At 39.9% G+C, this 27869-nt stretch overlaps 6 protein-coding genes across 15 annotated transcripts; 3 read left to right on the plus strand and 3 right to left on the minus strand.

Moving 5' to 3' along the window:
• Positions 1-3: 3 nt before the first annotated feature.
• LOC143378473 (uncharacterized) lies at positions 4-1782 on the plus strand. Its single transcript, XM_076830218.1, has 5 exons — positions 4-119; positions 193-439; positions 520-703; positions 1288-1457; positions 1538-1782. Exons 1-5 carry the CDS (start codon positions 4-6, stop codon positions 1682-1684), a joined length of 864 nt encoding a protein of 287 aa, XP_076686333.1. The 3' UTR covers positions 1685-1782.
• Dhap-at (dihydroxyacetone phosphate acyltransferase) lies at positions 166-5914 on the minus strand. 3 transcript variants are annotated; one of them, XM_076830198.1, is made up of 7 exons: positions 5685-5914; positions 5147-5517; positions 4666-5076; positions 2986-3493; positions 2633-2916; positions 2298-2551; positions 166-2221 (listed from the first exon to the last, which is right to left on the minus strand). In XM_076830198.1, the coding sequence occupies exons 2-7, from the start codon at positions 5436-5438 to the stop codon at positions 1892-1894; spliced, it is 2079 nt and encodes a 692-aa protein (XP_076686313.1). In that variant the 5' UTR covers positions 5439-5517; positions 5685-5914; the 3' UTR covers positions 166-1891. The 3 variants fall into 3 exon arrangements, with proteins under 3 accessions (XP_076686313.1, XP_076686312.1, XP_076686311.1); XM_076830197.1 differs by having other exon boundaries at positions 5147-5506; positions 5587-5914; XM_076830196.1 differs by having other exon boundaries at positions 5587-5914.
• A 192-nt stretch (positions 5915-6106) lies between these two features.
• On the plus strand, positions 6107-16166 carry Su(var)3-9 (suppressor of variegation 3-9). Of its 5 annotated transcripts, XM_076830202.1 has the most exons (9): positions 6139-6309; positions 6797-6860; positions 6939-7049; positions 13806-14039; positions 14819-14977; positions 15055-15284; positions 15362-15506; positions 15575-15744; positions 15817-16166. In XM_076830202.1, the coding sequence occupies exons 1-9, from the start codon at positions 6232-6234 to the stop codon at positions 16051-16053; spliced, it is 1428 nt and encodes a 475-aa protein (XP_076686317.1). In that variant the 5' UTR covers positions 6139-6231; the 3' UTR covers positions 16054-16166. The 5 variants fall into 5 exon arrangements, with proteins under 5 accessions (XP_076686314.1, XP_076686317.1, XP_076686315.1 ...); XM_076830199.1 differs by lacking the exons at positions 13806-14039; positions 14819-14977; positions 15055-15284; ... (1 more) ...; positions 15575-15744; positions 15817-16166 and adding an exon at positions 9847-12435 and having other exon boundaries at positions 6107-6309; XM_076830200.1 differs by lacking the exons at positions 6139-6309; positions 6797-6860; positions 6939-7049; ... (4 more) ...; positions 15575-15744; positions 15817-16166 and adding exons at positions 8254-8453; positions 9847-12634.
• Positions 16167-16357: 191 nt separating this feature from the next.
• Positions 16358-20539, minus strand: Tsen54 (tRNA splicing endonuclease subunit 54). The gene is made up of 6 exons (XM_076830187.1): positions 20109-20539; positions 19982-20038; positions 19573-19912; positions 18656-19477; positions 16807-17957; positions 16358-16524 (listed from the first exon to the last, which is right to left on the minus strand). Exons 2-6 carry the CDS (start codon positions 20020-20022, stop codon positions 16383-16385), a joined length of 2496 nt encoding a protein of 831 aa, XP_076686302.1. The 5' UTR covers positions 20023-20038; positions 20109-20539; the 3' UTR covers positions 16358-16382.
• A 1833-nt stretch (positions 20540-22372) lies between these two features.
• Positions 22373-24955, plus strand: Wkd (TBC1 domain family member whacked). 4 transcript variants are annotated; one of them, XM_076830207.1, is made up of 6 exons: positions 22423-22527; positions 22764-22863; positions 23218-23347; positions 23434-24007; positions 24082-24351; positions 24413-24955. In XM_076830207.1, the coding sequence occupies exons 3-6, from the start codon at positions 23235-23237 to the stop codon at positions 24524-24526; spliced, it is 1071 nt and encodes a 356-aa protein (XP_076686322.1). In that variant the 5' UTR covers positions 22423-22527; positions 22764-22863; positions 23218-23234; the 3' UTR covers positions 24527-24955. The 4 variants fall into 4 exon arrangements, with proteins under 4 accessions (XP_076686321.1, XP_076686322.1, XP_076686324.1 ...); XM_076830206.1 differs by lacking the exon at positions 22764-22863 and having other exon boundaries at positions 22373-22527; XM_076830209.1 differs by lacking the exon at positions 22764-22863 and having other exon boundaries at positions 22429-22527; positions 23166-23347.
• LOC143378468 (uncharacterized) lies at positions 24762-27857 on the minus strand. The gene is made up of 3 exons (XM_076830212.1): positions 27232-27857; positions 26738-27001; positions 24762-25439 (listed from the first exon to the last, which is right to left on the minus strand). Exons 1-3 carry the CDS (start codon positions 27574-27576, stop codon positions 25167-25169), a joined length of 882 nt encoding a protein of 293 aa, XP_076686327.1. The 5' UTR covers positions 27577-27857; the 3' UTR covers positions 24762-25166.
• Positions 27858-27869: the final 12 nt, after the last annotated feature.

Raw genomic sequence — 27869 nt, forward strand, 5'->3', positions numbered from 1 at the left:
ACAATGCTTATGACAAATATGTTAACGACTGCGTTATGTTTAAAGATATTTTTGTGGAACGCTAGTTTGGCAGAATGGATAGATATGCCACAGTTCTCTGACGAGAAAAAGGTATACAGGTAAGCACAGAAATGTTACGTTAGAAGGTATTAATTAGTTTATTTAAAAAATGTTTATTTCACTCGTTCGCAGAATGCCCTCCACAAAACAAGATCATTTTCATAAATTCGCCCAAGCAAGCACGACAAGTCAGTTTCCTTTCGAATACCAAAGTATGGTTCCCGAAGAGTTGGTAACAAAAGAAACAGTAGTTAACGGAGGTGGAGGAAATCTCTCCTATGAATTAGATCCTATTAATGAGTCTGGAAGTCGTGAGAAGTTCGACGAAGACGATACACTTGTAATCAGCACTGAGAAGTACGATGAACCAACGGTGGAGGTAAATACCGAAGTCTTCTTGTCGATGTAGATATTCAGAGACTGGAATATTCTATTCTGTGCTTCGTACATACTTTCCAGGAAGACAGTACAAACAAGGGATACTCTAACGAGTCTTCGCTCTCAAACGATACAGAAATTTTGAACTTCTTGCCGGTGGATGTGCTCAAAAGTGTGCACCGCACTTTAAAGTCGCAGTCTACATCTAGCGAGGGGAAGATGCTGTTTCTAAAAGCATTCGAAAAGACCTTAATGACTGAGATAGGTATCAGAAACTTAAATTAAGGGGGGGAACCTGGTATAGGACGCTGAAAGCACGGTGATTTTTTAAGAATTATTTATCAACAAATATAAAGAGAATTTTTCCAAAATTTTGAGGGTGTTTTACTGCATATTCAAACAAGAAAACTTTTTTTCATTCAATAATAATTCATTTAATATTGTTTTATTGGTACATCTTCGTAGCATCGCGCCGCCGGAGTTGTCAAATTGTTTACTACTAGCGGATCCAATTATTGCTGGAAATGAAAAAGCCGAAGTTTGTCTTAATTGACATGAATTTATATCGTTGATGTATTAAAAAAATTAGAAAGAAGTCTAAAGTTGACAAAGTTATTCGCTACTAATAAAACAATATTAAACGAATTATTATTGAATGAAAAAAAAAGTTTTCTTGTCTGAATATACAGTAAAACACCCTTAAAGTTTTGGAAAGATTCTCTTTATATATGTTGAGAAAATAATTCTTTAAAAATCACCGTGTTCTCAGCGTCCTAAACCAGGTTCCCCCTTAATGAAACACCAATCAAATGCAAAGAGCAAGTACTTACTCGCACTCTGGTTTTCTAGAATCTAGACTTACGCGGACTGTGATAGGTGGTAGAGAGAAAAGAGGCACCGAGCACTACGATCATGGTCACGATTACCATGAACACGACACAGGATTTCCTTCTATAGAAGGCGCGCTGATGGCTATATCCTTTCTCACATTCGCAGTGTATCTTGTTCGTCTAGTTATGGTAATTAGTTGATCGATTATGATACGTAGTATCGTAAACAGCAATCAGCATTCATCCTTACGCATTACGATTCTCCTCAGCTCTTATTCAGAAACATGAGCAACCCTGCACCGACTACTGGACCCACTCTACTCCTCGGCAGAAGAAAAAGATCTGTAAATGCTCTCGACGAGGACACAGCTAAAATACTCAGCTCCGTAGAAAGATTTTCCTCCAGCTTTCAGTGAGCTCCCAACTCTATTATATTAGACAATTCGTTATAAAGGATTATCATAAAACCAAATAAAAATAAAAAAAAAAAACACTTATGCATCGACTAGACAAATGGCTCTAACACTAATCACATTAAAACCTTCACAGCCAAAGAAATCCTTTGCCTGCCCAATTCGATTCATTGTAATACATGGCCATGGAGTTTTACGCAGCCTAAAATTTTACAATTTAGCTTGCAGAACTGGTTGAGATGTAGGTAACAATACCAAACTACGATATGAACCCGGTGGTCGTTTTAACGAAAGACTCTGCAGTTGTGCAAGAATTGGCCCCAGTCGGGCTTTGTCAATTTGGTATGTATTTCGGTTTTCGTATGGACTTAAAATACCTTGCAGTGTCAGATTCTGCACTGTTGTGTTATATAAATCGAGTGACAATGAATACGGGTGTTGCCCCCATTCATTTCCTTCGACAAACGCTTCTTCTATTCGCCTCTGCGCTTCGATTAAAACCGCTTGTACCGTTGCGTAATTTGACTTCGATTCATCCCACTGTAATTACAAAAGAGTTGCATTTAAGGGCACGCACCTTAAGAGTGCAGAACGTAATGAAAATATTTAATTTCACCTCGAACAGGGCAAGACATGTAACATATACTGCGTCGATGAATGGCAATATCGCATTATGCAAAAGGGAAAATACTTTTAGATCTTGTGCCTGCACGTATGTATCGTTGAGAATATTAACATAATTCCGTTTCGATAAGAATTCTAATGCCTCTTCCCATTCTGATTTTAATAGAGATTCTTCCTCTACCAGAGGTATCGCAAATTCCGTGCTCAGTAATGTTCTCAGTAATGCGTATCGTTGGAAGGCGACTCCTAGACGTATAGAACAGTAGAAGAATGTTTACTTCTTTCAATATGTACAGACAACAAGTCTGTAAGTGATTTCAATGTTACCAAGTTTAGCTCCTTCCGTTCCCACTGCCAGCGTGACAAGAGCTGGCTTGAACACGAACGACAAAGTGGGATTCAAGTAAATTGAAATATTAATAACTGAAACAGCAGTTTGCATAGTTTCCTCCGATAAGGTGTGTCCTTTGACGCGCGTGTCGTTCTTTACTTTTGTCGTCTTGTGTCTTTCTTTGAGCCTCAAAACTTCTGACGAATCAAATCCAAGTAATTCTTCGTGAGGCTTCAAGGTATCTAGTATTTCTTCTCTCGTATCGTTCGTATCGTCTGACCTACATAAAATTCATTCTGTGATAACATAATAGTAAAGTACCACTACTATTTCTTAAAGTGAACCTCACCTTCCTGTACGTATTGTCGCGTTAAATACTTGCAAAAGATCCTTACACCATAAGTAATCGCTGATTAAAGCGTCACATGTATATGGATCATCGGGGTGCGTTTGGACCCTCTGATTGAACAGCAGAGCAATTACGTTGAAAGGCATAAGAGTTGTGTTTCTCTTATGCGAATCTATTATACAGTAGGCTAATTCTTCGATGACAGTTGGCGGTAGCTTTGCGTAAGGCGATAGTACTCTCGCTTTACGATGCTCCATATTTAAAAATTGACACGCAGAAATAGGCTGGCCAATATTGAAAAAGACACGGCCATAAGCATAAGGTTTCTGTAAAATAGAGAGGGATTGGAAGAGACCAGCCGTAGATTCTTTCGGTTTCGGCACTCCTAAAAGCTCGTACGTGAATAACAATTCTTCCGGGGGTCGCTCGTAATTAATGCTTATAGGTATAAAATGTATATCAGGCACGTTGGCTTCTAATAAACTCTCTAACATGATTGATAAAAGACCTGAAAGCAAAACCATATGTTAATACTCTCGTTAATCAGTAGTTATGGGATCTGAAGCGCTTCGAGTCTATATATGTGACGAAAACTTCGAAGCACTTCGAACATGATTCGAAGCTTAAGGGGTAATGCCACTGTAGAGCCCGGAAAGGCAGCCTGATTTTGAGAATTTTTTATGCGAGTATAGTGAATAAAATACAAAATCTGTTTGAAGGCCTTTGTTGTACATACCTTGAAGTATGATCACAATTTTTTAAAAAATTTGTAAATATGTAATGGCGGCGCCACAGCTCAACAAAAGAAGCTTCTTCTGAAAAAGAAGGGTTCCGCGGCCGGAAAGATTTCTTCTTCAATTTTTTACCCAGGACAAGTAAACAAACATTTTTGAGTTCTATATAAGATTATCTCGGGAAGTACACGAGGAAATGAAAAATTACTGTTTTTTGTAAGAATGCTGCGTGATTGAACAAAAACTAACGTGAAAAATTGTTGAAACGTTTTGTTCAATCATGCAGCATTCTTACAAAAAACAGTATTTTTTAATTTCCTCGTGTACTTCTCGAACTAATCTTATATTGAATTAAAAAATTGTTGTTTTTTTGTTCTGAGTCAAAAATTGAAGGACAAATCTTTCCGGCCACGGAACACTGTTTTTCAGAAGAAGCTTCTTTTGTTGAGCTGTGGCGCCGCCATTTTATATTAATTTTTTTTTTAAATTGTGATCATACCTCAAGGTATGTACAATAAAGGCCTTCAAACAGATTTTGTATTCCATTCACTATTCTCGTATAAATAAATCTCAAAATCAGGCTGCTCTTCCAGGCTCTACAGTGGCATTACCCCTTAAAACTCTTGAAAGTCTTGAATCTTGATAGGTCTTGAAAGTCTTGAAAATGAATATCTAGTTGCCAAAAACTAGCCAGGTTGATCGGCCAGAGGGTCCCGCCAGAGTCGCGGTTTATGACTGTAGTGTCCCGTGAGTCGGCGGTGGACGTACATAAAGGTCCGAAACCTATCGAGACTTTGAAGCAAGAGTTTCAGAACTTCTAAGACATTCAAGACCTATCAAGACTTTCAAGAGTTTTAAGTTTCGAATCACATGTGGTGCATCAAAGTGCTGCAAATCCCATCGCTACTAATCAGTAATCGTCGTAGAGACATTAATTCCGACATACCAAACTTTGGTACTATGCTCTTCAGACTTCTACTTCGAGTGCCCTCGATAAAAAATTCCATCGCTCTATCGCTATGCTCCACAATGGACATTATGTACGCGCGAAATACCCTTTTATACAGTACGTCGTCCGAGAAACGACGTCGCATATAAAAGGCTCCAGTTTTTCTCAGCAATTCCCCTATTATGTACATCTGGTAAAAGTCCATGCCGCTCGCAATGTTTGGAAGAGCCATGTCATACGAGAACAACATATACGACAGTAATATAAAGTCCAAATAGCTTCTATGAGACGGCGCGTAGACGTACTGCACTTGAGAAATCTGCATCTCTTTCTTCATTCTGAATATCGCGCTCTCGTTTATGTAAATGCTTAAGAAAATTCTTTTCATCACTTTGGTGATGATTATACCTGCAACATAGAACTTATCTATAACGCACAATCGCTTCGCTTCCCTTCTTCTTTAAGCTTCATAGTTTACCTAGCCAGCGAACAGTCGCTAAATGCGCTTTACTAGCCATCTCGTTAACCATCACGCGAGCTTCCCTCTGGACCTTGCTTACGTCCATTTGATGCATCGCAGCCAAAGACGCGATAGCCAGCTTGACTCTCCGATCGTTCAGTACAGCTTTGATCATTTGACTCCTCGAATACTTGGATTCCGGCGAAAGTTTGTGCGGCAGCAATGGTTCCATGGACCGAGAAACCCATACGATATCGCAATCTTTACGTCTCGCTAGCAATAGATCCACAAATTCTGGGCACTGTTCCATTTTTGCAGCAGGATGACTATGACAATCTCATAAGATCTCCAGATTCCTTTGCAGCTGAATGACTACTGCTAAAAGCCCACTAACAGGATAAAGTCCAAAGATCAGTCTTCCTTAATTTGGAATTCAGATGACATTAACAAAACTTTACCTGGGGATCCTGTTTACAAAGTAAACAGTTGCATCAACGTATGCATTTGCATGTGCATAGGTTACTACCACAGATGAATGACAGATAACAGCACACACCGTGGTTACTGCACACGGTTCAGCGAATCTATTGCGCCTGCAGTAACAACTACACTCAACGCTCCGAACATTCCACCTTCGTGATCAATTTATCATTCTCTTATAATAAAATTTCACAGGCATATCTACTTCTGATAATTACGATCTGAAACACAAATTTCAATATCGATTGTTCGCCCAGTTCCACCGATTAATGGCAGTTGTCAAAACAAAATTCTGACGCTACATATTTTCATCGTCAGAATATAATATATTATGATTCATCGGTTATAAAAATCTCTGAAAACAATAAGTCCTCCGGACAAGGAGAATGATATTTATTCGCTAATTGGACAAATTCAAATGTGCATGACAATTAAATTCGCGCGCAATTGCGCCGCAGGCAGTGCCTGCGTTCGGCCTAGTTCGGAGTGCGCCCGCTTGGCGCTGCTCGCGCCCACTTGGCTCCCTTTCTGCCTAGCAGTCGTCTGTACTCTCGATTTTAAATGAGCGATTGCCTTTTTTAAAGTCTCCCTCGCGTGGTTTGCGTGCTCCATATACTGACTGAATGACTATGGGTGGCGAAGAAGGCCTAGGCGTGACCACCGGTCAGCCGAATCTTTACAAGCAAGATCTCTCGAAGCTAGTGAGTAATATATGCGCCGAGTTGCCCCAATAATCTGACAAGCTTTCATCATATTTCTCATAACCTCAATCTTTCCTGCCAGCACATACTGCAATACCCTTTGCTCACATTTACTTCGATGAAAATCCTCAGTGACACACCTTCGGGGAAGTAGTAGCGCGTTTAAAGGGTACACACTGTTCGGAGAGTTCCTTTTACTTCGTTCTTTGTCGTTAACGACATTAGGAGTTAGTTCGCATTGGCTTCTTCGCAGTCATAACACTTTATGTGTACTCTACTTTCTCGTAGAGTTATCTTCTTGTGTCTGTATCAGGACAGGTAGCGTGCACGATTTTATAGGTTATATAGGTTTCTTTTGGTCTCTGGGGAAGATAAATGTAAGTGTATGCACTCGCCGAAAGGTTTTGGTTTTGAATGGTTGATGTTGTAATGCGAATCGTGGAATGTTAAAGAGAAGGCTTCTATATGAGATTGTTCTGTTGTTTAGGATGTTAGTAAATTGACCGCATTATCACGCGAGGTCATCAGTAGACAAGCTACTATTAATATTGGTAAATACAGCTTCTATTTCAATAATTGTTTCGGTGAGAACGTGAAATCCTATGAAATATAATGGAAATTTTGTGCAGGTACCATTGGTCATGTAGCGCATGGAAAGTCCACAATTGTGAAAGCTATATCAGGAGTACAAACTGTTCGGTTTAAGAATGAATTAGAGAGGAACATTACAATTAAACTTGGTAAGTAGACTGAGACTTCTAGAGATTATCCAGAATGAGCACATTCTTCTGAGGTTTGCACTTGTTTAACGGGCTCAGTTAACACTCCCTGGGAATTTAACTTAACTGTTCCCAAATCGCATGCCATATTAACATAAGATTTAACTGCTTGAGAATACCAACTTTTCATAAACAATTTCATAGAAAATAATATCTCCAATGTAAGTCGTTTAAAGTGTAAATACAAGCTCAGCATTCTACTAAAAGAAAAGCGATAAATACATGGACTTCTCGTGTGAAACTAGGAATATAGTTACAGTGGCTCACTTTAAAATCGCATAACATCTTTAAAATTGGTCCCAACGATTTGAGTTTTTTTGAGAAGCTAGAAGGATTAGTTTGTTAAGTGATGGGTTTCGTAGTGTTGAAAAAAAAATGCAATTGGTCCGAATAGAAAAAAAAGTAATGGTCGTTTTTTTCAAATTTCTTTTCTTCTGAGCCTTTAATGAAAATTCAAAAAACCCGTTTGTAAATTTAAGAAAGTTGTATACATGCTGAAAATTTCATAAAAATCGGTTAATTCTCGAAATCTGCGATTTTCGACCTTATTCTGCGATCTGTAAACGTTGTAACTCAGAGCAACGTTAACCGATTTTCATGAAATTTTCAGCATGTATACAACTTACTTAAATCTACAAACGGGTTTTTTGAATTTTCATTACAGGCTCAGAAAAAAAAGTTGAAATAACGACCTTTACTATTTATTTTTGCTATTCCGACCAATTGCATTTTTTTTTCAACTCTACGAAACACGTCAATTAACAACTCAAGTCGTTTGGACCACTTTTAAAAATGTTATGCGATTTTACACAGTGTACGATTATGGCTGTGAGCCACTGTATATGTTATGGTTAAACTCATTTCAATAAATATTAAAGAAAGTCTAAGTTGCATTTAAAAAATAGATACTTAACGGCTTAAAAGGTGAATAGTCAAGTATGCCCTTGCTCCGATGGAGTCTGACTTCTCCAAAAGCAACAAAAATATTTAAAATTACAATATTACTACACACGCTCAATTTGAGTAAATGAATTTATAAATTAAAAGCTACTAGAAAAAGATAGATACGAACACCTAATATACTCTCTACTAACGACTACTAACTTATTCCGAATATCTCAACAAAAACATTTGTCTTGTCTCAATTTTGAGAAAGGATCAAATGTATCGTGTTCGCGTTTTGCCACGTAGGTGGCGCTGGGGGGCGATAAATTTCCTCGCCATTTTGTAATATTGTCTTATTTCCGGCTCGCGCGCATGGAAGATTGTTTCGTAGTATCGAAATGTTGGATTACGTTAAAAAATAATGTTTATCCACCGTACTATGTAACGATTTTAAATCTACATTTGCCCCTTTAATTTAAGGTAATAATAACGCCATGTTTCTGTTATTTCTCCGAAATGTTCTCGATGTTGAGTCCGTATGTGTACGATGTTTAAAACAATGGGGGAATGTTCGAAGTAGATTTTAATTGTTTCGCCGGCGCGATGAATTTTTGAACGATTACGGAGGCGTACCTCGTAACGCGAAAGAAAAATCGTTTTCAAGTAGACAGGCTGAAACGTAACGGAATTCTTGTAGCTATGATAATTCTAGGTGCATAGATACATCGCGTTTGTAGAGCTTAGAATTTTAGACAAGTATGGAATTATTATTATTAACAGCTAATCTTAATTTTTATTAATGCTCGTGCCTGTCGATACACACGCACTGTGTGTAATCCGAGGCGCAAAGAATTAAAGAGACCATTGATTAAAGCATACCTTAATAAGATTTCTTGGAATTGCTACAGTATTTATGTAAAAACGAAGGCGACAGATAGAAAGTGCTTGTTTGAACATGAAGTTCGAACAGAGTGTTGTAAATGTAAGTATAATGTTTCTTGTATTAGTGACAAACGAAGGTAAGTGTAATTATGCGTTAAGAACTTCTTAAGATTTCAACATATATGAATCTTTTGTATTTTTATACATATGTGTTAATAAATTTGCTACATTGTAAGTATGTGAAACGTAATAAAGCACAGGATTCTTTAACGGTGAAACTGATGTGTGTTCTACTTGTTGACACCTTAAACATAATATATTTATGTGATACTACTTTGTGCCTTAGCTCCTGGAGCAATTTAGAAATGTGTAATGCAGTTTTATGTAAATACAATGGACATATTCATGTGAAAAGTCTGTGCGATGAAAGATGTTAATGTTAATACCTGAAACCTTTGTACGAAGAACGATAAAGGAAACTTGCATAATGTACCCTAGGAAGTATCGTAAATGCAGAATAATGTGCGTAGAAAGAAGTTTAGCTAAATTGTGATTAAAAAGATTTCTGTTAAATATTCCGATGAATCGCTTTGAGGCAATTGGGATTCGTGGTGTACTTTAGCGTACCCTGTGGCGATAGCAAAAGTATTATTAAGGTATGCTTTAGTCGGTTAGTGTTTGCGCGTCTTTGGAAGCTGTAAATGAACCGCTCCGTGGTACACTTAATGTTATCTCGCTGAACGGTTTTTCACACGAGGCACTTTCCTTTGCGTAATAGTTTTACGAGTTGTATCGATTATATCGCGATATACCGAGCGAGCGTCTTGCTTACTAAATGAGAGAGAAGAACGAAGAGGATTCAAGGGATTTTCGAAATACAAGGTTGTACGTTAGTGCTAAGAGAGAAGGGAAGGACGATTATACAAGTTAAACAAAACATGGAACAATGTGACTGGAGAGAATGACATCCTTTAAATGTTTGGCATTACAGACGTTGATGCAGAGGACGGTACCGGAGGGGAACAGGAAGACAGTCTTGGCAGTTCGAGCGACATGTCTCCCATGCGTGAAAAAAGACCGGCTTCTCCAGGGAGCGTTCAGCCATCCGTCAAGCAACTGAAGTACGATCAGAAATTGAGCTACCCTGAAGGAGGTTGTAACGATAATGGCCTATCAACAGAGCATTTGAGTAGCAGCAATGCCCTCTTGAAACAGGATGGGGAGAGACAAGCCAAGAATAGGAGCAAGCTCAGAGAGAACTCGGATCGCCCAAGGAGTCGTGAAGCTAGTGTAGAAAGTACAAGACTGAATGAACTGAACGGTAGTGATAGGACTAATGCCAATGGTAAAAGCGATAGTAATATTGACAAATTAGAAGCAAAGTACAAATTAGAAAATGTTAAGTTAAAGGAGCTGAGGATCATACTGAAGGACATTAAATACGACGGTAAAAACGGGAAGAACTCGTCGGTGGATAACAATCTGTGGGAGGTAGAGAGGATCCTTGGAAAGAAAGTAAGTGGAAGCATGCTGACGTATTTGGTGAAGTGGAAAGACTGGGGACCGGAATACAACACGTGGGAGCCGACGTCGAATTTAGTAAATTGTTCGGATATATTAGAAAACTTCGAGGCACAGAGATCACAGCTGCTCGATCGTTTCAAGAGAAAGGTAAACTTTTATCCGACCGATCAGGACGTGGAGGAATACTGGAGCCAGCTTAAATATAAAGGGGAATCGCTGGCGTCCATTTATGTGGAGCAGAATGCAGTATTCACTAGCATAAGGAACTTCTTTAAGCAGAAGCTTGTTAGGAATTGTAAACTGGAGAAGTTTAGTAAATTTGGCATTCTTCGTATGTTACTCTGCGACGCGAGAAGAAAGCAGCTGCAGTCGCTGGAAGCGTGGGAGATCGGTATGAACAATGTCACCAAAGGTAAACCATTGATACGGGTAGAGAACATAGTGGATTTGGAGGGGGCGCCTCAAGACTTTTATTACATAGACGAGTACTTGCCCGGCTCTGGAGTTATAATACCCGACGACCCACCCATCGGATGCGAGTGTAAAACGTGCGACTCCAAGGCAGACTGCTGCTTCACTCAGTACGCCGGATACTGTCCTTATACCTCAACGTGTAAAGTTCGAGTTCCACCTGGGACGCCCATATACGAGTGCAACAAACGATGTACTTGCGACATAAATTGCATGAACCGAGTGGTACAGCGCGGCACACAGATGAAGCTTTGCATTTTCAGAACTGACAATGGAAGAGGCTGGGGCGTGAAGACTTTGCGAGCGATCAGAAAGGGGACTTTCGTGACGCAATACGTCGGCGAAGTGATCACGAGCGAGGAGGCCGAGAAACGTGGCAAGGAGTACGATGCTGCTGGTAGAACATACCTCTTCGATCTCGATTATAACGAGACCGAGGAACAGTGTCCGTATACTGTCGACGCTGCTATGTACGGCAACATCTCTCATTTCATTAACCATTCCTGCGACCCGAACCTGGCTGTCTACGGTGTCTGGATAAACTGCCTGGATCCCAATCTCCCTAAGCTCGCTCTGTTCGCAACCAGGGACATCAAGCAGAACGCAGAGATTACTTTCGACTACACGTGCCAATCCTCGAGGAACAGCGAGAACTCTATAAAGCAAGATGTATCGATGATGGCTGGTCGGGATCTAGGCATCACCACAGAATCTCAAGAGGAATTTGAAATACGACCAGAGACCCCCGAGTCCGACATATCGACCAATAAGACTTTGTGCAAATGTGGAGCACAGAGCTGTAGACGATACTTGTTTTAAAGTTTCTTTTCTCGCAAGTTCCACCATGTTATACGTTAGTATCGGATGAAGTTATATGAATACTGATTTTAGTTTCAATTGTTTTAGCGATCCTGTAGGAAATAGCATACGCTTTGCAGGATTAAACTATTTATATAAAATTACTAGAATCAAGAATGATCAAGTATAATGTATTGTTTAGTCTGTTAGATATTATTTTTTTCTTTCCCCCTTGTATTATGTTTGAGTATTGAGTCGCGGCTAGGCGAGGTCAACAGAGATCAGTGTCTTTAAGAATGAACGCCGGTACAAATAGTTTTTATAGTTACATGGATCGTTAGCGCGCACGTGCGTCGATTAAAGGCGACTCGCTCGGGGAAGCTTGAAGCCAGAAACGAGAATGGTATTTTATGATTCTGCATAGTTTATGTCATTGTTTCTCACGATTTGAACACCCCGATATGTTCATTCACTTAGACGCAAAGTGACTTACTTATAGTTGGATGCGCTTAATTTAAGTATGAACAATTACTGTGACTCTCTATACATTATAATAGTGTTTGAATAAAGATCAATTGTTTGTACTGAAAAGTAACTATACAACGCCGAGAGAAAATATTTTTGTTAAATGAATTGAATGCTGCCAGTAACGAGTACAGTGGGCCTACATAATTAGCGATGAGATGTTTCCTAGATGTGCATAATTTTATTCGAACGGAAATAAAGCATTTCATTACCGTAGGTGTAAAGGTCTAAGAATCTACGAGCGTATAACTTTACTACAAAACGTGAACGTACGCTGAAGTCTGGATACGTTTCATAATCCCTTAATGATTATTTCTCTTATAGTGTTCTTCTGACTTATGCGTAGAAATTGCTGACAATTTTAGTTTCGCTCTTCTATTATTTTTCGATACTAAGGGAATATATTTCTTCATTTATACTTATTTTCTTTTAGTACTAACGACACAATTTATCCCCTCCCCAAAACAAACTATTTATTACTAACACAGTATTGATGAAATGCTGCTCTCATTGTCACGTTGAAATACAGAATGATTATTACAATTATGGAAATATTGGTATTCTTTTTCAAGCTATGATAATGTATGTTCAATTATGTCAGTCGCTGTACGCGCTACCATTTTATACCACTTCTAGAGTTTTAAGGATAGAACTACGGTCCTTGAATTTTTAGCATCCTTTTTTCTCCATACATGTTGATGAATTCTCTTTCATTAGTATGCACGTATCCATTGAGAATTTATTTCTTGCTCGTTAGGTGTACGCTTTAAAACATTTGTACAACATATATTTGGCGTATCTGTTTTACAAGGTGATTTGTAATAATATACTCTATCTTCTTTGTATTAATGTTTCTATGAAATTACAATACTGCGTCATTCTGCCGGATAAGCATTTAGTTTTTCATTTAATGGGAGATAAATTTGTAATTGGACTCTTTCGACGGTACAGTTTCGCTTGACGATGCAGCGCATTTTATGGATGTTTAATTCATAATTAGAACTAATAGAAATGTTTGTGTACCTGTATCAATTTCGGTAAAACTTCAAAAGTTATTTGTTCACGATGTTACACGTAGACAGCTAGACTTGTGTTCACTATTTTCTATTTAACTAGCTTTACAGTTGATTAATGTTTAATGTACCAACAGTCGGAGGTTGAACGCACAACGCTTTAAAAAATTATACAAACCTCTAATATGCAGACAAATCGATACGTTTAGGAATTCATGAAATTGCGTTAAAATCGGTCTCTAGTAAATTCAAATTGAATGCTTGTCAGTGTTATCATAAAACCTTTGCCACGCGTTTATCATATCAGCGGTTTAAAATGTTGATTGCTCACAGAACAAGTACGTTGATTGAATATCTTTAAATTATTTAAGATCATAGATGTAAGGAGCATGTAATGTTTTCTTTGTGTATATGCGACGCATAAACAAATAAATGTAAATTACTATACCCATGCTTGATCCCTTTTTTCAACGCGATAATTGCTTCCGCAATAAGCTACGCTTTAACTGAGCCCCTGAGAATGAGTATCGTATTCAATCGAGAGTTCAGAATTAGCTAGCAAAAGAATTGTACTCGGCTGAAGCAAGGCCAGAAATTTCTTTAAACTGTTTCGTTTCAGGGTATGCGAACGCAAAGATTTACAAATGCGATAATGAGAAATGCCCAAGGCCAGCTTGTTACATATCCGGAGGGTCAAGCAAAGATGATTCATTCCCTTGCCTGCGCCAAGTTTGCACTGGACGGTTTCAGCTGGTGCGCCATGTGTCCTTCGTTGATTGCCCAGGGCACGATATCCTTATGGCAACTATGCTGAACGGTGCAGCTGTTATGGACGCAGCTTTACTCTTAATTGGTACATAGTTGATATACCTTTTATAAGATTCCAAATAATAGAACAGAGAAGAGCGGTCCACTGTTGAGTGACACGACACTTTAAGGGGGAACACCACTGTGACGGCCTGCAAAGTAAGCCATTTTTAAGAATTTTTTTCAGGAATAATTTACAGTTTTCATAGAAAATTTGTATTATCTACCTTTAGTACGCTGTCTTAAGAGACTATAAAAAAAATAGGAAAACCTATAAATTTTAATATATTAATTAATCTTCTAGACCCCCCACGCGAGCTGGACGAATGTGTAACTATGGAACAGCAGGTCCGAAATCAAATTTCATTTTTTTTTTATAAACCATATTTTTGTAAAAATGATTTAAAGGTAAAAAGAAAAGTTTCAAAAATCCGCGAATAAGATGGACAGTTTTTCGAACGTAAATAAAAAAATTTGTTTTCAATCAAAGAATCCATACGCACAACGGAAACTACACTCATATAGTTTATAAAAAAAAAAATAAATTTCATTTCGAACCTGCTGTTCCATAGTTACACATTCGACCAGCTCGCGTGGGGGGTCTAGAAGATTAATTAATATATTAAAATTTATGGATGTTTTTCTATTCATTTTTGTATAGTCTCTTAAGACAGCGTACTAAAGGTAGGTACAAAATTTTTCTATGAAAATCATTCCTGAAAAAAAAAATTCTTAAAAATGTCTTACTTTTCCGACCGTCACAGTGGTGTTCCCCCTTAAGATCTTCTTTGAAGGATACTAAAATCAATGGAACCTTATTTGTAGCTGGTAACGAATCGTGCCCTCAGCCGCAGACCTCTGAGCATTTGGCTGCTATTGAAATCATGAAACTGAAGCACATCGTAATCCTGCAAAACAAGATAGACTTGGTGAAAGAAGCTCAGGCGAAAGAGCAGTACGAACAGATCCTGAAATTCGTACAAGGTATTCTGCTCTCGACACTAATCCCCTGAATTATTACACTCATACGTTAACGAACAAATGATGCTTCCCTTGATCAGGCACAGTGGCCCAAGGAGCGCCTGTTATACCAATTTCTGCGCAACTGAAATACAACATCGAGGTCCTGTGCGAATATATCACGAAGAAGATTCCAGTACCGTTAAGAGATTTCACTTCAGAACCGAGATTAATTGTGATCCGGTCGTTTGACGTGAACAAGCCTGGTTGTGAAGTGGACGATCTGAAAGGAGGTGTTGCTGGAGGAAGTATTTTAAGAGGAGTATTAAAAGTACACGAGAAATATCCATTCTCCTATTCGTTCCTCTTCCATTGGCACAATAACTTGATACGTCCGTTACTTCGCAGGTGGGTATGGAAATCGAAGTACGGCCTGGGCTGGTATCGAAAGACAGTGAAGGGAAGTTGACCTGTCGTCCCATATTCTCACGCATAGTATCATTATTCGCTGAACAGAATGAACTGCAGTTCGCTGTCCCAGGTGGTCTCATAGGTAAGTTGTGTCATAAATGCTTAAAGAAGAAAGAACATAGAAATAGTCTCTGTGTAATAAATTTCTAGGTGTCGGGACAAAAATCGAGCCAACACTGTGCCGAGCGGATCGTTTAGTGGGTCAAATTTTGGGAGCTGTGGGAGCTCTGCCAAAAATATTTATTGAACTTGAAATATCATATTATCTCCTTAAACGACTGCTGGGAGTCCGAACAGAGGGCGACAAGAAAGGAGCAAGGGTAAGGCCAGCGTGCAAAATTGTTAAGGAAACACCACTCTGTATCATAACGGTGGGACTGTCTGATCAATAGGTACCGAAATTATCGAGGACCGAGGTGCTGCTGGTGAATATTGGATCCTTGAGTACCGGAGGTCGCGTGCTAGCCACTCGTGCTGACTTGGCGAAAATCAGCTTGACGAATCCCGTGTGTACAGAAATCGACGAGAAGATCGCGCTGTCGCGTCGCGTCGACAAGCATTGGCGGCTGATCGGCTGGGGCCAGATATGCGGCGGGCAAACCATAGAACCGGTTATAGATCGAAAATAATTTCAAACATCGCGGGGGCGAAAATCCAATGTAAACGAGGAGAAAGAATTGAACATAATTTCTACGTGAAATGTTGCTTGGAACGTTTATAATAAACTATAAAATACACACTATTTGCGTGTCGCGTGGAGCATTATTCCTAAGGTTCCTATTCACCCTATAATAAAAAATCAAAGAAGGAAGTTATTAATAGGCGTTTCGTTTGTATTGATACAAGGGTAATTAATACGAAGCTTGTTTTACCGAATCTGCTGTAATTGCGAGTCCCACATTGTGTTCCACAGAGGAATAAGTTAAGAGGAAGTAAATAATTAAATATTTTATTTTAGTTATGTCAAATTAGGTATAGATACAAGTCCCGGTTGAATGTATGAAATTGTCATTGACACGCACGCCAGAACTATCGGTGAATTATTCGCGTCTTGTAACAGACGGTGCAGTTCGATCGGTTGTAGAAATGGGCCGTCTTGTCTGAAATAGGAATGGAAAGATTATTAACCGCGTCAGATTCTGGAGCAGAATCTTAATACCGTATAGGCCAAAAATGGTAGGATAACTTTGGAGGTGATTTTATAGAAATTTATGAACATTATTAAAAATATAACATAAGGTTCTTCTTATGTTTTTTTTTAACAAAAAATCGCGGTATAATAGCCGCACCAATTTAAGTTTTCCAATTTCTTTAAAATCCTCTCCAAAGTTATCCTACCATTTTTTGTCTATCATCGTTATGCTTTAAGAAGCATTAGTTACCTTATTACAACCATTCGATACAGAGGGGGGCCGGGATTTGCCTTTCTATAATTCTGCGTACTGGAATAAACATTGTACGATATCTTGTATCTACTTTTCTTCCTCCTGACAGTCTTTTCGGGTGCGGACTTAATGATTCTAAGTTTGCTAAACACGTCCTCGAGACTCGCACTCTTTGGCCCAATAAGTGGACTACGCAGCTGTCCAACCACTTGCACTTCATTGCAGTCTTCGATCTCATCCTTCTCCTCATCGTCGATAGTAATTGTCTTCTCTTCGCGCCATTTAGTTTTCAACTCCGACCAAGAAGACATTCCCGGAAGCACTTTGAACGACGACTGATAACTTTCATTGTAGTTCGATGCGTACGAATTTTTGTGATGGTTTCGTGGCCAATACCTTTGACGAGGCTCTGGATGCGGCACATTTCTACCTACGCTGCAGTGAACTGATGTATTCTCTATAACTCTTTGGTGGTAAAACCTTCTGGGTAGCAAAGGACCCTGGCGAACATTGTGATAAATCTGGTTCCGAGTATAAAAGTTCCTTATCGGGTTATTTAAGTTTGGTACTTGAAAATTGTTCATTTGCACCGATAGAAACCTGTTTTGGTGAATAGCCGTGCTATGATTCTCCAGAGCAACGTAGACGTTTTGAAACATAGCACCTCTCTGGTGCCAGTACGAATTCTGGCTGTACGCAAATGGAAATCTATTATTGCACGCATAGTTCGGATCAAAGTTTGTGTACTGTCTGCGCTCCATGGAGAAGTAATCTCGCGTAAAAATATTTCTGTTATATACATTAGTTGTTAAATTCTGATTATAGGTAGCAACGTGTGGATTACTTCTCACATTATTGCTGGCATATGTGTTGCTGGGTCGTGACATATTCTGATTTACGTTGTTGTTCGTGTATTCTGAGCTTTCGCCGTATCGTTGCCTTCTATCTGATTGACGTAATTGTTTTAATTTTATCACATCGTAATGGTAAACAGTTTTCTGAGGTTTTATACTATGCGGCACGTAACCCCTTGAGATCTTCACTGTGATCATGAGCAGATGGGCAATGTTTGGAATTAGATTTAACAACTCCATTCGTGTCATAGGCTGTGGCACTTCTTGGATCTCGTCGTCGGAAAGTTCGATGACCTAGTCGAAAGGAAATTACTTGTGAAATTGGCTGTACTTCCGAAAGGGACCGGTGGCCGATCGAGATGAAACTTGGTGGGTATTACGAGGTGTGTGGAAAGACTCCAAATATAAAATTTTAGCTTCGGCAATTAATACGTTCAAAAGATACAGGGGTAATTGTGCATAAAAGGGTAGACCTTATTGATTTTTTTTAATCTCCTTACCACGGTCCCTCGTCTTAACAATATTTCTGTTGATTTTGTACCGACACAACGCATTCCACTTTCCAAATTGTCCCGGGTATTAGTATTGGTTGGAGCTAGATTAGTGCGGGGGGCGCGCGCCCGCTCGCGGTCGCGTAAAGCATGTTACCGAACCGATGTGAGTTTGGCGATGCTAAAAATGAGACTGTGACTATAAAATTTCAAAATTAAAAAATGGGGGGACGGGAGGGTTTCCGGGTAGGGGGGCCTGCACCAACGTCCAAAAAAATTTCTCCCCAAAAAATTAACAATATTTTTTTATTAATATTTCGAAAACTAATAAATACCCGAAGCTACAATTTTAGATTTAGGGTCCACACCCCCTCTCCACCCCTCCCCCCAAATCTCATCTCGATCGGCCCACCGGTCTCTTTCGGAATAATATCCGTGAAATTGCATTAGCGTTAATATTTTAACATTACAAATTATGGTTGTAGATATTACATATATTACCTCGTGTTTTGCTTTTTTACACTGAGGTTCCTCGTTGGGTGGCGAGGATACTTTATGCTTCTCTGAACACTGTTCAGGAGTCTTAGTATTAGATTCAATTATAGAAATGTCGGAAGGTAACGATAGCTTGTCGGTTCTCTTGGGTAACAATTTCACGTTTCGTTGTATACGCGCTGAACGCCAACTTGTCGCTGAATTATTGTTCCCCATGTCACAGTTATTCAAAGGTTCCGTGACGATCTTGATATTACCCAACAACGTTTCCTCCGATATAATCTCCAGTTTAGAATTCCGCTTCCTTTTGCTTTCATCGTTTTCAGCCGCCTGTGAATTGGTACCTAATTTTGAACAATTCTCTGCTGTGTCTTTACGCTCGGCATCTGCGTGTCGAGTCTCGGTATTTTCTACGGCGCAAAGAAGACCCTCTATAACGTTATGTACATCGTCTGGTATATTTAAGCGCTCCGTCGCATCTTGACAAATTTCTACACGAGAATCATTTGCCTCTGTATCGGCCACTTCTCGACTACCAGCATCCATTTCATCAGACTTATCTGTAGAAGCGTTGGTCTGTTGCTGGGAATCAGCCATCCAGAGACCATTTTCAGGCTCGACGATCACCTTACGCCTAGCGCTGGGACTCTCGTCGCTTTTCGTATTCTTCTCTGTGTCATAAACAAAGCGTTGTATACGATAACCGCAACGTACTAATTGACTGTAAACTCTATACTCCTCTATTGAACACTCAACATTATCGATTAAAAGTTCGTAAGCTTGTTGAATGGACAATGGGACATCGTTCCATGTAAGTTCCAAACAGTTCTAAAACAAAATAGTGTCTTACTTTCTCCCCGCTATATTAGACGGCGATCCAATTCTTTGTACAAATAATACATTTAAATCGTACGATAACATACAGCTTCTAAGAGAAACAATGCTTCTTCTGGTATTAAATACAAGGCACAGCTTTTCTCCAGGCCAAAATTACCCCAATCTTGCCCCGAGTATTTCTTTACTCTCGCCCTTTTCTGCGCTGGCAACCATTCGGCGCTAGCCAGCTGAGAACTCCGATCTACTCTTTCTACGGCTATTAAATTCTTGCGAGCCTTAATGCTCTTCTCGATCTGCATATTTTGTAGCCACGAACCATCTGGCTCGAATTGCTTCATTCCAGTCTTTGGAAGGGTTTTCACCGACCTCTCGTATTCGTCCCAAGCGTTGTATTTAAGACCCTTATTCTGCAACAGCTCTTCCGCTCTGTGAAAGATCGACGCTTACAGTGTTTTGACACGATAACAGACACATTCATACCGATCGAATACTTACGTTAACGCATTGGTGGGCAACTTCTCCCTTCCTTCCGTCATGTTTCCGCGGCTGCTTCTGCACAATTAGAAACAGCATTTTAATTTAACTACTTACGCTCGCTTCAGAATCCATCACAGTTTGTTACCTGCACTGTTAAAGAAGCATTAAACTCGCAGGAAGTTCAGAGACTGCACAATCCCTGGTCTCAAAAACTATGCTTTCATAATAAGACTTGCGAGTGTCCTAAGGATTACTAACATTAACTAGTATTACCACTGGCATGTGTGTTTCTGAGTCAAAATGCAAGACGCGTGTAACAGCGCTGTAAATATGCCGGTAAGTGCGTAAAGAGAAATAAGCAAAACGTCGGCGCGAATGTTTCAGTATGTCAATAAATTGTGATTCTTGTATATATTTTATCGATAATTTTTACGTACAGGTATATTAATCACGTCTCATTTTCCTCTTTTACAAAAAATTGGCGTAACTTTGCAGTATATACATGTAGAAATATACACGGTGTCCCACAGTAGAAAACGGTTTTTCAGGAACACGGATAATAAACAATTTTTTTCACATTTCGAGCTCACTAGGGTATTTCTTGTAATAAATTTGGCACTACAGTTGTGATACCCCCCCACCAACAGGGATCGGCGGGCTTAAGCTACACTGATAGAGGGGGAAACACTTACAGGAGCGGTGGTAATGTGTGCGTGAGACGCCACGATTGGAGACCATGAAGTAATATTTCATGTTGAAGACAAACCAACGCCAGCGCCCAACCAGCGTCGACAACATATTTCCCGGTGATGCTGTCAACAAAGAGGGACCCAAAAATGAGGCCTTGTTTAGCCTCTTTTTGGTCCCACAACTTTGCAACTGAATTTTGTGCCAAATGATACCTTTTATGATGAGACATCAATCACAACAAATTTTCGAGTTGAGGTGACAATTAGTTTCTCAGATATGGAAGGTCAAAGAAGTGAAAATTCGTTAACGCGTCAACCCATACGCTTCGATGTACGAACTTCTATGTCAGTCCGATAATTTAAACAATTATTTCCAGAGGTTTTGCTGACTGCTAACAACGAATTTGAATTAGATTTTCAAAATTCATGAAAAAAAATAAAAATCAAGAAATATAAATGTCTGTGTAGTGGGTGTTTTTGTTAAATATATCATCCCCCATATTGAATCGGCCATTGTGAATTTTGAAAATCTAAGTTCAAATTCGTTGTTAGCAGTCAGCAAAACCTCTGGAAATAATTGTTTAAATTATCGGACTGACATAAAAGTCCGTACATCGAAGCGTATGGGCTGACGCGTTAACGAATTTTCATTTCTTTGACCTCCCATATCTCAGAAACTAATTGTCACCTCAACTTGAAAATTTCGTGTGATTGATGTCTCATCATAAGGCATCGTTTCACATAAAATTCAGTTCCAAAATCGTTGGACCAAAAAGAGGCTATTTTTTGGGTTACTCTTTCGCGTTGGCGTCAGTACACGCACCCATTACCACCGCTCCTGTAGGTGTTTCCCCCTCCATCAGCGTAGCTTAAGTCCGCCGATCCCTGCCCACCAAGGGCTAGAAACGGCAGCAGCGCACTTTAATTCTTAATTAAAATACAAATTTCTTCGTTTTTGGATACTTCCGACGAAAATAAAGTGCATTATATATTTAGACATTCTTCTAAAACTCAAGTCCTAAAACATGAAAGAATTTTATTGCGGTAGTAAACAGGGCCGGCATGAGGCGGGTTCAGCGCGTTCCCGGAATCCGATCCCCCGCTTTAAAAGGTCCCTAGATAGATATTTATTATAAAATTTATTTAAAAGGCCCGGCCAGACCTAACCCAGACCACGAAAAATTCATCTTAAATTTTGCGGGGCCCTATGCACAGACAATTATTATTATAAAATTTATTTAAAAGGCCCCGCGGTCTACGAAAAGCTCATCTTAAATTTTGCGGGGCCCCATGCATAGATATGTATTACTATTATAAATTTTAGAAGTACATATAAATGCGCTTTTTTTCGCTCCGCAAAAGATTGGAACCCGGTTCCGCAAAAATTTACGCCGGCCCTGGTAGTAAATTCATTTTATATGGGACACCCTGTATGAACGACAAACGGGAAAATAAATAATTTTCGATTAGAAGAATATACCCAGCGAATTTATTATAAAACTATTTATACAAAGTCTTATCCTTTTTCTTACCAATGTATGTGTCCTTAGTGCTTTCCTGAAATAGATGGATATCAAAATAGCTTGCAACGAAACGCTCATTCGGTAGAATTTAAATACACCATGTAGGGCATGTTTACCTCACCTTCAAACCCACCGTCGCCATTGGGCAGTGGCAAAGGAACAGAGTGGAACCGTCCAATTACCACGGAACATCGGAGAACTATATTTGGAAATAAAAAGAAATTCCGCTACGCGCAATGTAACTGTAATCGGTTTTACCCGATGTGGGGGCTACAGTTGCCGCGTATGACAGGAATAAAATGCACGGCAGATCCTGCGGGGGAACAAGCAACATTTCCGCGCATCATCGATGGTAGGTGTAGGCGATTCCCATGGTGCGCCCACTCATTGTTAACACGCTAATGCGAAAGTAAATAATTGGGCGATCGTGTGTGTACACAGGCCTGAGTTTATGTTAGTGCGAGGTCGAGATGAGCTTCAGCCTTTGTCGCATAGAAATGATTGTAATTCGTCGCACAGACTTATTGGGCGTTACAGGACGGTGCCTTATCGCAGGATGCGCGGAGCACTGATATCGTGATATCTCAGATTATGATCGCGTTGTCTCCCGGATATCAGTGGCAACTAGCTGTCAACTGTCAGTTTTAGGGCGCGAGATATCCTTCCGATCATTACATACTTTCATGTTGTAAGTGATAACAGCCACGATCTCGAAAACCGCCGAACAGTGCTTGTGTTCTAAATAAATAGATTCGTCATTTGCGGGATGGGGGTGGGGGGCGTTAAATGTTTATCATCAAACGCCCGGATTCTATAATGCAGTAGTTCTAAGTTCTCGAATTGTTATTCTCTTTGTAACACAATTAGTGGGAATAAAGCGATATTAATATTAACATGTTGGGATCGATCCTTGAGCTGCTTTAAAGTGTTTCGTAATATATAAAGTTTCCTCGGGTACTAACGCCGGGGAATATTTATTACTTGTTTAAGGAAATCGTTGCTCTGTAACTGGTAAAGACCAATTCGTTGTATTTTGCTTCAGACAATTAGAAAGATGCTATGGCGTCCACAGGATCGCATAATGAGGACGGGGATGTCGAGAGCGATAAGTTTGAAGGATCGAAGATCGACCGGCATGGGTTTCTTCAGGATTCCAACTGCAGTACGGACAGGTAATGTCTTAATAAACAGACTCGACGATCGTAGGATATTTCTGACTGCGTTAATAAAAATGCATCTTTGTACACGGATGCACCAGCCTGGGGAAGCAAGGAATACCGCCCGAGATAATGCTGCGGAGAGAGCGGAAGTGGATTCAGATGTTAAACAACTGGAGCTACTTCATGAACACGAACTATCGTAAAGTCAGAGAGAGATGTAGAAAGGGCATTCCACCTTCCGTGAGGCTTCGCGCGTGGTTGAACCTCTGCGGAGGGCAGTTGTTAATGGACACTAATCCAAATTTGTTCGAGGAGTTGGTAGAACGATCTGGTGACCCGAAGTACATAGACGATATAAAGAAGGATCTCCATCGGCAATTTCCTCATCACATAATGTTCATCGGGGAAGCTCCCGGGCAGGAGGAATTGTTTAAAGTATTGAAGGCGTATTCAATTTTGAATAGCAAAGTTGGTTACTGCCAAGCTCAAGCACCTATCGCAGCATTCCTGCTGATGCATATGCCAGCGGTACAAGCGTTCTGGTGCCTTGTTGCGATATGCGACAAATACCTTATTGGGTATTATAGTCAAGGAATGGAAACGTTACTGCGCGACGGAGATATTCTCTTCGGTCTTCTCAAAAGAGTATCTCCCATCGCGTACAAGCATCTGGTCAGTGCGAATTAACTATTTCGAACTCAGCTGAGAGTTCAGACGCGTGTAGTTATTCTCATTGATTTCCGCAGAAAAAGCAGAAAATGGAACCAATCCTGTACATGACCGAATGGTTCCTGTGTGTCTATACGCGAACACTGCCATGGGAAAGTATTCTACGAGTGTGGGACATGTTTCTCTGCGAGGGCGTTAAGATTATATTTAAGGTTGGCTTGGTATTGTTAAAGAGCAGCCTGGGTCGCGCTTCTCTAGTTAAGCGTTGCCCGACGGTTTACGAAACGCTCCAAGTATTAAGGAATCCTTCTCAACATATTCCGGACGAGGAAACTCTAATTTATCAGGTAGAGTAGAAAAGCTTCCCCTTTCGTGCATGTGTTTTATTAAACGGACGCGACGTTACAGGTTCGAAAGTTAAATTTAACCGAAGAGGATTTCGAATACGAGCATCAGCGTCAAGTGCTGAAACGGAAAGCGGCAGAACAAGCGTCTCTTTCCGCTACCAATCGGTCAGACTGATTACAAGAAATAGATAGCGCGTAAACCGAGTAAAGAGCTTACAGGTATTACTCCAAAGTGTGCCTTCCTTTCTACTCTTCATATTGTACAGGTCATGAAATTTATACTTTTACAAAAGCATAGAAGTATGCGTAGTACATATTACGAAGCTTCTTTATTACAAGTTTAAACAACTCTTAAATATATCGTACATGCGCGTATACATTCCCCAAATAGACGAAGTAACTTATCCCTATTTTTCTCTACTGTAACGGAGTTACGAAAGATTGCACAATACTTCTAGATGTTCGTAGTATTGTCCGATGCTGTACTATTTCGAGCATATCTCTCTAGCTATTAACTTCATACAATCCTATCGGTATTTATGTACAAAAGAGAAATTGTATAACATTACATTTTTTTAAGAATAAAGTTTAGTATATATAATAATGTTATCGAACACAAAATTGTTTTGTTCAGCTCGATGTTGTTTTTGTTAAAATTTAAATACATGTTGTGAATATATTTTAGCAAGACCATTCCGTTTCATTCCAACCCTGCTAATTCCGGCCGCAGAGTTATGTAGATTCACGCATATTAACGCTTATACTTGCAGAAATAAAGATTCTTATCCTCATTGTCTAGTCGCATATATTCTAAGCTACCTGATGGAGTCCACGTGGCGTCCTTTAAATTTCTCCAAGAGATTGTATCGATCGATAGCGTTCGTGACGACGTTGGATAAGTAAAAGAAATCGTCTTGAATGCCCCGCGAGTGAAGTATGTCGAATTGGGGAAGTTTCGGTAAGAACAGAACGCTCATCATGAACACAATCGCCATGGTCACGAAAGTGCTCACGGCTACGAATAGTGGGCTTGACAGCTGTGTCTGAGTAGTTTGCGCAGCTTCCTTATTGTCAAACGCACTGGCAGGCTACAAAGAACGACAGCAATTTCATATTCAGAAGGTTAGAATAACAGTTAATCTCTTTTAAAACAAGACTGGATTCTTTAAAATTGTACATGGTGCTTCCGAAAGTGTAGACACAACCATAACTGGCCGATAGAACTCATGAAAAGAAACAAAATAATTCTCATAAACTTAGATCCTCGAGCTAATTGTCTTCGGGCAATGTTTATTCAGCCGACAAGTTAATAATTCCATGTGCAACAGTAAGTAGCGTGGAATGACTAATATCAATATTAACCGAGTGACCTCGGAATGAATATTTAGTAAACGGTAGGTCTTCGTTTGCTTACGTTTTCGCTAGCATACTGAATCACCACGAGTGGTTTCAGTCTCTTCCCCTTATGAGTTCTATCGTCCCACTTAAGGGGTAACGTCACTGTAGCGGCACAAAAACGTGGCGTAGGGGAGACCGGGGCTAGTTGGTACAGGGGGCAAGTTGATACAGGCAAGTTGATTCAAATAACATTTTTTCATGCATTTTGTATGTATTTTCTGAACTTTTCATTTACAATATATTAAAGAGGAAAGACCAAAGTATATTTTAGCATATTTGTTATCACGTAATTGATTAAAACAAAAATGAAAAAAAATTGAAAACTGAAAAACGTATCAACTAGCCCCGGTCTCCCCTACCTTCGAAAGTTGTTTGTGGGTAAAGAAAGAAATAAGTCGAAAATCGGTTTAAATGCTTCTATTATACTATTTTTTCTTTTCTTTTTTTCAAAATGGCACTTTAAACGCGTTCTTCTTGGAACCAATTTTTATTCGTTTTACTTGAAATTTTTAGAGAAGCATCAAAACTACATCTCCCATAGAAATACGTACTGAGATTGTAAAATATTGTTTTTCTGAGAAACGGTAAGCATTTGAACATACATTTTTCAGCTAAAAAATTGTTCATAACATTAAAAGTTTTCAACAAATCGTAAAATGGGTACGTATTTCCATGGAGAATGTAGTTTTAAGCGAATCAAATAAAATCTGTTTGAGTTATGCTGCAAGCCAGTTCGAAAAACGTGGTTCCGAGAAAAACATTTTGAAAAGAAGGAAAGAAAAGAAAAAAATAGCTTGGAACTACTTAAGATGGATATACTAAAGGGGTTTGAACAGATTTTCGACTTATATCCTTGTTTACCCACAAACAATTGCCAAAGGTACACTACGTGTTTGTGCCGTTACAGTGGCGTTACCCATTAAGTTAAGCCACCCTGTACTTATCGAGCGAGCGGTGGTGAACATCAGTACTACAATTGATTACTTACAATCGTCTTATAACCATGATCCTTTCTAAGCTCTGACACGAAGGTTTTCAGTGGGAAGAAGTAATATTGGTAGAGCGGCTGCTTGACTGGGAACTCCACATGAGTGTCCGTAACTTGAGGGGCCTCCCCAGTAGACAGTGCGTTAGTTAACGAAGACAGACCCATCGTCGAGCCCTTTTCCAGGGCGCTCTTGTACATCGCCGCTAGTTCAGCCCGCGTGAACCCGAGCATTTCCGGCTCGCTGACTTTGGTGACGGTAGGAGGCTGAAAGAACAATCACGTTCAATTCTCTATCCATTAACGAAACGTCCCTATGATTATCTAACAACAACTTCATCATTTCAGCCACGAGCACCGCGATTACAGCTAACTGTACTCTTCAGCGTTTCTTCGCGATATACCGGGTGGCCCGTCAGAACCGATCAGCGTGGTTCGAGAGGCAGCAGCGAATGTTTTGGAATTAACACAGCGAATTAACACGATGCTTCCTTCACCTGATAGTACTGTGATATACTCTCCGAGTCGACTCTGCGCAGATCGATCTTCTCGCTCGGCAGAACGTTGTAACGGGGGAACGTATGGTTCCTGTACCTCTGGACGTTCTGCCGCCCGTTCATGTTGATCCTCTGCACCGCGTACCCCTGCTTCTCATTGCTCTTGTAATCGTTCAGCCTGTCGTGAACGTTTACAGAGGACGGTACGTTGAATTCTTGAAGCTGGAACATCACCTTCTGTAGATACTCTCCGCTCGACTCGCCGCGCGCTGGTGTTCTCGCGTCGGCGGGCTTCAGCGCAATCAAAGCAAAACAGATCAGCTTTATTCTACGTGCCGCCTTCATCTTGCGTCCAATTATCAATTAGCGGCCGCCGTATAACATTCGCATGTTAGTTAACGACGACGATTATTAACGCTTCCACCACCGGAGGAACTTGTTCAATCAGTGGCACCGCGGAGGCACACTCAAACTCGATTACTTGCGAATTTTCTCACGCGATAAGGGAGCACTTGTAATTGCTTTGCCATATTTAAATCACGGGGTGCTTCTGTCAGGTACCGACGGAATTTTGGAAACCGAAGTGAGGAGCACCGTTCACCGTCATCTTTATTAATCGTTAAGCCGTTAGTATATAT

This window comes from Andrena cerasifolii, chromosome 2, assembly GCF_050908995.1.
Source record: "Andrena cerasifolii isolate SP2316 chromosome 2, iyAndCera1_principal, whole genome shotgun sequence".
In the NCBI taxonomy this organism is placed as follows: domain Eukaryota; kingdom Metazoa; phylum Arthropoda; class Insecta; order Hymenoptera; family Andrenidae; genus Andrena; species Andrena cerasifolii.

What these genes read in the sequence shown, in the direction of transcription:
- LOC143378473 (XM_076830218.1), top strand. Translation starts at nt 4, where the DNA reads ATGCTTATGACAAATATGTTAACGACTGCGTTATGTTTAAAGATATTT. An exon ending in GACGAGAAAAAGGTATACAG is followed by an intron (nt 120 to 192) that starts GTAAGCACAGAA and finishes ACTCGTTCGCAG; the next exon opens with AATGCCCTCCACAAAACAAG. An exon ending in ATCTTGTTCGTCTAGTTATG is followed by an intron (nt 1,458 to 1,537) that starts GTAATTAGTTGA and finishes GATTCTCCTCAG; the next exon opens with CTCTTATTCAGAAACATGAG.
- Dhap-at (XM_076830198.1), bottom strand. Translation starts at nt 5,438, where the DNA reads ATGGAACAGTGCCCAGAATTTGTGGATCTATTGCTAGCGAGACGTAAA. An exon ending in AGCGACTGTTCGCTGGCTAG is followed by an intron (nt 5,077 to 5,146) that starts GTAAACTATGAA and finishes TCTATGTTGCAG; the next exon opens with GTATAATCATCACCAAAGTG. An exon ending in GCGACAATACGTACAGGAAG is followed by an intron (nt 2,917 to 2,985) that starts GTGAGGTTCACT and finishes AATTTTATGTAG; the next exon opens with GTCAGACGATACGAACGATA.
- Tsen54 (XM_076830187.1), bottom strand. Translation starts at nt 20,022, where the DNA reads ATGACGGAAGGAAGGGAGAAGTTGCCCACCAATGCGTTAAC. An exon ending in TTGCCCACCAATGCGTTAAC is followed by an intron (nt 19,913 to 19,981) that starts GTAAGTATTCGA and finishes GATCTTTCACAG; the next exon opens with AGCGGAAGAGCTGTTGCAGA. An exon ending in GTAAAAAAGCAAAACACGAG is followed by an intron (nt 17,958 to 18,655) that starts GTAATATATGTA and finishes CCTTTCGACTAG; the next exon opens with GTCATCGAACTTTCCGACGA.
- Wkd (XM_076830206.1), top strand. Translation starts at nt 23,235, where the DNA reads ATGGCGTCCACAGGATCGCATAATGAGGACGGGGATGTCGAGAGCGAT. An exon ending in TCCAACTGCAGTACGGACAG is followed by an intron (nt 23,348 to 23,433) that starts GTAATGTCTTAA and finishes CGGATGCACCAG; the next exon opens with CCTGGGGAAGCAAGGAATAC. An exon ending in AGGAAACTCTAATTTATCAG is followed by an intron (nt 24,352 to 24,412) that starts GTAGAGTAGAAA and finishes GCGACGTTACAG; the next exon opens with GTTCGAAAGTTAAATTTAAC.
- LOC143378468 (XM_076830212.1), bottom strand. Translation starts at nt 27,576, where the DNA reads ATGAAGGCGGCACGTAGAATAAAGCTGATCTGTTTTGCTTTGATTGCG. An exon ending in GTATATCACAGTACTATCAG is followed by an intron (nt 27,002 to 27,231) that starts GTGAAGGAAGCA and finishes TTGTTCTTTCAG; the next exon opens with CCTCCTACCGTCACCAAAGT. An exon ending in ATCATGGTTATAAGACGATT is followed by an intron (nt 25,440 to 26,737) that starts GTAAGTAATCAA and finishes CGTTCTTTGTAG; the next exon opens with CCTGCCAGTGCGTTTGACAA.